The 7,643-nt window shown below is 31.9% G+C and overlaps 1 protein-coding gene across 1 annotated transcript; it reads left to right on the forward strand.

Moving 5' to 3' along the window:
* The first annotated feature begins 940 nt into the window (after window positions 1-940).
* Window positions 941-2,058, forward strand: LOC119614129. The gene is made up of 2 exons (XM_037970231.1): window positions 941-1,047; window positions 1,113-2,058. The coding sequence occupies exons 1-2, from the start codon at window positions 1,006-1,008 to the stop codon at window positions 1,542-1,544; spliced, it is 474 nt and encodes a 157-aa protein (XP_037826159.1). The 5' UTR covers window positions 941-1,005; the 3' UTR covers window positions 1,545-2,058.
* The last annotated feature ends 5,585 nt before the right edge of the window (window positions 2,059-7,643 follow it).

A 7,643-nucleotide genomic window follows, 5' to 3' on the forward strand; every position in this document is an offset into this window, starting at 1 on the left:
TAGTCATAGTCTAGTCATAGTCTAGTCATAGTCTAGTCATAGTCTAGTCATAGTCTAGTCATAGTCTAGTCATAGTCTAGTCATAGTCTAGTCATAGTCTAGTCATAGTCTAGTCATAGTCTAGTCATAGTCTAGTCATAGTCTAGTCATAGTCTAGTCATAGTCTAGTCATAGTCTAGTCATAGTCTAGTCATAGTCTAGTCATAGTCTAGTCATAGTCTAGTCATAGTCTAGTCATAGTCTAGTCATAGTCTAGTCATAGTCTAGTCATAGTCTAGTCATAGTCTAGTCATAGTCTAGTCATAGTCTAGTCATAGTCTAGTCATAGTCTAGTCATAGTCTAGTCATAGTCTAGTCATAGTCTAGTCATAGTCTAGTCATAGTCTAGTCATAGTCTAGTCATAGTCTAGTCATAGTCTAGTCATAGTCTAGTCATAGTCTAGTCATAGTCTAGTCATAGTCTAGTCATAGTCTAGTCATAGTCTAGTCATAGTCTAGTCATAGTCTAGTCATAGTCTAGTCATAGTCTAGTCAGTCTAGTCATCTAGTCATAGTCTAGTCATAGTCTAGTAATAGTCTATTCTTAACCTATACTTTAGTCTGTATTATAGGCTATAGTCCGGCTTTTAGTCTTATTTATAGTTGAAACTATATTCGATGCTCTATTGATATATATTTGATTCTAAAGGAGAAAGTCTAATCGATTTAATAGTTGGAACTATAATCGTTTTATTACTTTATTATATAGAAGGGTCTATAGTCGTTTTGTATTGTAGTTATTGTTCTTGTAGTAATGGCGGAAAACTATGACCTCAAACCTCAAGCTATTTTAAGTTAAGAAATCACAAACATTTTTTTATGTATATATTAACTCTGATATGAGTCATAAATGATTTTTCAGTTTAGAATACTTCAACATATTAATGCTGTACAATTTTTTTCTGTAATGAGTCAGTTTATATTTCATTAGCCATCGAGTAAGAAAGTGCATATTAAATTCTAATAATGAAACTGTTATACACTGTTATAATATGTTTTGTAATACAGGTAATTGTAAAATATTTTAAAAAAGTTTGCAATATCAATTACATTTATGTACATCTACTAAACAGTTATTCCTAATAAAATCATTGCAAACCTCATCTGCGGCCAATAAGACAACATTAAAGGATAAGTTGCTGGATTTCTATGGCGAAGGATTAAATTCTATATCGGAAAGTTTTTTATTGAAAGCAAAAGATTTCTGCAAACAATTGCTAAAGGACGAGAGAGTCCAGCAGGCCTCAACACCAATTTTAAAAGAGTTTAAAAAGAATTTAACCGATTTTTTACACGATTACCCTAAGTTTAAACATTATGGTTTAGTAAATCCCTTGGCTATACATTTTGATGAGAAATTGCTAGTACCCTTAAATCGCAGCAAGGATTTACAATATATTTGGGAGTTAATGCGAAAAAAGGGTTATGATGGCCTAAATATGGACTATGATATGGAATATGTGAAATTTATTGAACAAAATTTATACCCAAATTCGAAGAATTAAAGGCCCAACTATCGCCGCAAGAATTAAGGCAAGAAGATGATTTAATAAACTGGTTTAAAAAACTAAAAATGTGTGGGGATAATGTGTGTATCAATGACGAATTCAATACCTTTGTTATGCAGGATCAGACACCAAAAGAGGAGCTACATGAGTACATTGACATTAAACTTGATAAACTAAATATGTTCTATTGCAATACCGCATATGAGATACTACGAAACGTATTAAAGGATCCGAAATTTAAACAAATAAGTACTCCGCTTATGCAATACTTAACTATAGATATCAATGAATTTACTATGAATTTTGAAAATAACGAAGATATTGATGATTTGCAAACGGAGTTCAACAATTTCAACAAAAATAGTACAAAAATATTACTCTAATACGGAAATTCCTAACAAGGATCATAAATTGATAGTGGACATTTTCAATGCTCACGGCTATGCGAAATTTCTTTTAAAATATCAAATTAAATTTAATAATTTAATTGACTACGATCTTTCTAATAAAATTCAGGAATATAAATACAATACTTCAGCAGACTTTGGCCAAAGAGCAGCCATTATTGAAAAGCTTTGAGGAATTGAAAAGTTTAAATGACAGTACTAAGAGATATGAAAAATTTATGAAATTTTATAATTTACTATAAAATCAGAATATAATAAACTATAAAAAAATTGTGTATTTTTAATCTCTATATAATGTATAAACTAGACTATAGTCTAGTCTATAGTGTAGTCTATAGTCTAGTCTATAGTGTAGTCTATAGTCTAGTCTATAGCCTAGTCTATAGAAGAGTCTGTAGTCTAGTCTATAGTCTAGTCTATAGTCTAGTCTATAGTCTAGTCTAGTCTATAGTCTAGTCTATAGTCTAGTCTATAGTCTAGTATATAGTCTAGTCTATAGTCTAGTATATAGTCTAGTCTATAGTCTAGTCTATAGTCTAGTCTATAGTCTAGTCTATAGTCTAGTCTATAGTCTAGTCTATAGTCTAGTCTATAGTCTAGTCTATAGTCTAGTCTATAGTCTAGTCTATAGTCTAGTCTATAGTCTAGTCTATAGTCTAGTCTATAGTCTAGTCTATAGTCTAGTCTATAGTCTAGTCTATAGTCTAGTCTATAGTCTATTCTATAGTCTAGTCTATAGTCTAGTCTATAGTCTAGTCTATAGTCTAGTCTATAGTCTAGTCTATAGTCTAGTCTATAGTCTAGTCTATAGTCTAGTCTATAGTCTAGTCTATAGTCTAGTCTATAGTCTAGTCTATAGTCTAGTCTATAGTCTAGTCTATAGTCTAGTCTATAGTCTAGTCTATAGTCTAGTCTATAGTCTAGTCTATAGTCTAGTCTATAGTCTAGTCTATAGTCTAGTCTATAGTCTAGTCTATAGTCTAGTCTATAGTCTAGTCTATAGTCTAGTCTATAGTCTAGTCTATAGTCTAGTCTATAGTCTAGTCTATCTAGTCTATAGTCTAGTCTATAGTCTAGTCTATAGTCTAGTCTATAGTCTAGTCTATAGTCTAGTCTATAGTCTAGTCTATAGTCTAGTCTATAGTCTAGTCTATAGTCTAGTCTATAGTCTATTCTATAGTGTAGTCTGTAGTCTAGTCTATAGTCTAGTCTATAGTCTAGTCTATAGTCTAGTCTATAGTCCAGTCTATAGTCTAGTCTATAGTCTAGTCTATAGTCTAGTCTATAGTCTAGTCTATAGTCTAGTCTATAGTCTAGTCTATAGTCTAGTCTATAGTCTAGTCTATAGTCTAGTCTATAGTCTAGTCTATAGTCTAGTCTATAGTCTAGTCTATAGTCTAGTCTATAGTCTAGTCTATAGTCTAGTCTATAGTCTAGTCTATAGTCTAGTCTATAGTCTAGTCTATAGTCTAGTCTATAGTCTAATCTATAGTGTAGTCTATAGTCTAGTCTATAGTCTAGTCTATAGTCTAGTCTATAGTCTAGTCTACAGTCTAGTCTATAGTCTAGTCTACAGTTTAGTCTATAGTCTAGTCTATAGTCTAGTCTATAGTCTTGTCTATAGTCTAGTCTTTAGTCTAGTCTTTAGTCTAGTCTTTGGTCTAGTCTATAGTCTAGTCTATAGTCTAGTCTGTAGTCTAGTCTATAGTCTAGTCTATAGTCTAGTCTATAGTCTAGTCTATAGTCCAGTCTATAGTCTAGTCTATAGTCTAGTCTATAGTCTAGTCTATAGTCTAGTCTATAGTCTAGTCTATAGTCTAGTCTATAGTCTAGTCTATAGTCTAGTCTATAGTCTAGTATATAGTCTAGTCTATAGTCTAGTCTATAGTCTAGTCTATAGTCTAGTCTATAGTCTAGTCTATAGTCTAGTCTATAGTCTAGTCTATAGTCTAGTATATAGTCTAGTCTATAGTCTAGTCTATAGTCTAGTCTATAGTCTATAGTCTAGTATATAGTCTAGTCTATAGTCTAGTCTATAGTCTATTCTATAGTCTAGTCTATAGTCTAGTCTATAGTCTATTCTATAGTCTAGTCTATAGTCTAGTCTATAGTCCAGTCTATAGTCTAGTCTATAGTCTAGTCTATAGTCTAGTCTATAGTCTAGTCTATAGTCTAGTCTATAGTCTAGTCTATAGTCTAGTCTATAGTCTAGTCTATAGTCTAGTCTATAGTCTAGTCTATAGTCTAGTCTATAGTGTAGTCTGTAGTCTAGTCTATAGTCTAGTCTATAGTCTAGTCTATAGTCTAGTCTATAGTCCAGTCTATAGTCTAGTCTATAGTCTAGTCTATAGTCTAGTCTATAGTCTAGTCTATAGTCTAGTCTATAGTCTAGTCTATAGTCTAGTCTATAGTCTAGTCTATAGTCTAGTCTATAGTCTAGTCTATAGTCTAGTCTATAGTCTAGTCTATAGTCTAGTCTATAGTCTAGTCTATAGTCTAATCTATAGTGTAGTCTATAGTCTAGTCTATAGTCTAGTCTATAGTCTAGTCTATAGTCTAGTCTACAGTCTAGTCTATAGTCTAGTCTAGTCTATAGTCTAGTCTACAGTTTAGTCTATAGTCTAGTCTATAGTCTAGTCTATAGTCTAGTCTATAGTCTAGTCTATAGTCTAGTCTATAGTCTAGTCTATAGTCTAGTCTATAGTCTAGTCTATAGTCTAGTCTATAGTCTAGTCTATAGTCTAGTCTATAGTCTAGTCTATAGTCTAGTCAATAGTCTAGTCTATAGTCTTGTCTGTAGTCTAGTCTATAGTCTAGTCTATAGTCTAGTCTATAGTCTAGTCTATAGTCTTGTCTATAGTCTAGTCTTTAGTCTAGTCTTTAGTCTAGTCTTTAGTCTAGTCTATAGTCTAGTCTATAGTCTAGTCTATAGTCTAGTCTATAGTCTAGTCTATAGTCTAGTCTACAGTCTAGTCTATAGTCTAGTCTATAGTCTAGTATATAGTCTAGGCTATAGTCTAATCTATAGTCTAGTCTATAGTCTAGTCTATAGTCTAATCTATAGTCTAGTCATAGTCTAATCTAGTCTAGTCTAGTCTAGTCTATAGTCTAGCCTATAGTCTAGTCTATAGTCTAGTCTTTAGTCTAGTCTATATTCTAGTCTATATTCTAGTCTATAGTCTAGTCTATAGTCTAGTCTATAGTCTATATTCTATTCTATAGTCGAGTCTATAGTCTAGTCTATAATCTTGTCTATAGTTTAGTCTATAATCTTGTCAATAGTCCAGTCTATAGTCTAGTCTATAGTCTAGTCGTTAGTCTAGTCTTTAGTCTAGTCTTTAGTCTAATCTAGTCTATAGTATAGTCTATAGTCTAGTCTATAGTCTAGTCTATAGTCTAGTCTATAGTCTAGTCTATGGTCTAGTCTATAGTCTAGTCTATAGTCTAGTCTATAATCTTGTCAATAGTCCAGTCTATAGTCTAGTCTATAGTCTAGTCGTTAGTCTAGTCTTTAGTCTAGTCTTTAGTCTAATCTATAATCTAGTCTATAGTATAGTCTATAGTCTAGTCTATAGTCTAGTCTATAGTCTAGTCTATAGTCTAGTCTATAGTATAGTCTATAGTATAGTCTATAGTCTAGTCTATGGTCTAGTCTATAGTCTAGTCTATAGTCTAGTCTATAGTCTAGTCTATAGTCTAGTCTATAGTCTAGTCTATAGTCTAGTCTATAGTCTAGTCTATAGTCTAGTCTATAGTCTAGTCTATAGTCTAGTCTATAGTCTAGTCTATAGTCTATAGTCTAGTCTATAGTCTATTTTATAGTCTAGTCTATAGTCTAGTCTATAGTCTAGTCTATAGTCTAGTCTATAGTCTAGTCTATAGTCTAGTCTATAGTCTAGTCTATAGTCTAGTCTATAGTCTAGTCTATAGTCTAGTCTATAGTCTATTCTATAGTCTAGTCTATAGTCTAATCTATAGTCTAGTCTATAGTCTAGTCTATAGTCTAGTCTATAGTCTAGTCTATAGTCTAGTCTATAGTCTAGTCTATAGTCTAGTCTATAGTCTAGTCTATAGTCTAGTCTATAGTCTAGTCTATAGTCTAGTCTATAGTCTAGTCTATAGTCTAGTCTATAGTCTAGTCTATAGTCTAGTCTATAGTCTAGTCCATAGTCTAGTCTATAGTCTAGTCTATAAAGTCCAGTCTATAGTCTAGTCCATAGTCTAGTCTATAGCCTAGTCTATAAAGTCCAGTCTATAGTCTAGACTATAGTCTAGTCTATAGTCTAGTTTATAGTCTAGTCTATAGTCTAGTCTATAGTCTAGTCTATAGTCTAGTCTATAGTCTAGTCTGTAGAACTGAACTAGAACTGAACTAGAACAGAACTAGAACTGAACTAGAACTGAACTAGAACTGAACTAGAACTGAACTAGAACTGAACTAAAACTGAACTAGAACTGAACTAGAACTGAACTAGAACTGAACTAGAACTGAACTGGAACTGAACTAGATCTGAACTAGAACTGAAGTAAAACTGAACTAGAACTGAACTGAACTAGAACTGATTTAGAACTGAACTAGAACTGAACTAGAACTGAACTAGAACTGAACAAGAACTGAACTAGAACTGAACTAGTACTGAACTAGAACTGAACTAGAACTGAGCTAGAACTGAACTAGAACTGAACTAGAACTGAACTAGAACTGAACTAGAACTGAACTAGAACTGAACTAGAACTGAACTAGAACTGAACTAGAACTGAACTAGAACTGAACTAGAACTGAACTAGAACTGAACTAGAACTGAACTAGAACTGAAATAGAACTGAACTAGAACTGAACTAGAACTGAACTGGAACTGAACTAGAACTGAACATTTTATTATAACTTACAAATGTTTGTAACAGATAAGTTTTGATTATGAATAAATTATATTTTGAACTTAAATAAATTCTTCTAAACATATAACTTATCAAATGCTTCCACCCTCTCATCATGGGTCGTCAAATTTTTTGTCTGCTCAAACCATCGATATAAGGGTTCAATCTTCAACAACTCTTCTTGGTTTAAATCGGCTTTCATTTCTTTAAATTTCATCTCAAGGTCCTGTTCAAAAAATCCTTAAATTTATCGCCATTAAGATTATCAAACTTAGTATAACCGTGATCATCAAAGATTTGTGTTAAGAGCTGTTGATCCTTTAAAGATATAACTTTACTGCTTAAAAATTTCAATACAATTTTTTGGGAAAACCTTTGTATTATTTCGTTTACTTCATCAATATCTTGATTGTTTTCAAATTTTTGAATTATTTTTTTAATATTTGTAGTTAAATTTTGTTTAACTTCCAAACTAAGTTCTTGCAATCTTTGATCCTTTAAGACCGCCAGCATGATGTCACTTGCTCTATTGGCAAAGAATATATTAAGTTTAATAAGTTTTAGACTATTAAAATGGAATAGCTGCTCCTTGGGAGTGTACACTAATTTAATTAACATTTTGTAGAAGCATTCATAATCGTGGCACTTTTTAAATTCGTTAATTCCTTGTATAATTACTTGTTCTTGCTTTAATTCTTCCTGGGAAAGTTGTGCCTTTGACTCTTCAAATTTGGATAGGAATTTCTGTTCAATAAATTCCTTAAATTTATTTTCATAATTTTCATTTATTTCACCATAACCATGTTCGTTT

This window comes from Lucilia sericata, unplaced genomic scaffold, assembly GCF_015586225.1.
Source record: "Lucilia sericata isolate MDLA Ls3-8-SP2 unplaced genomic scaffold, ASM1558622v1 Contig002609F_arrow, whole genome shotgun sequence".
Classification (NCBI taxonomy): domain Eukaryota; kingdom Metazoa; phylum Arthropoda; class Insecta; order Diptera; family Calliphoridae; genus Lucilia; species Lucilia sericata.

Bases quoted from the DNA above. Each gene is read 5' to 3' on its own strand.
- LOC119614129 (XM_037970231.1), top strand. From the start codon at position 1,006: ATGAAACTGTTATACACTGTTATAATATGTTTTGTAATACAG. The intron at 1,048-1,112 runs GTAATTGTAAAA...TCTACTAAACAG, and splicing joins TAATATGTTTTGTAATACAG to TTATTCCTAATAAAATCATT.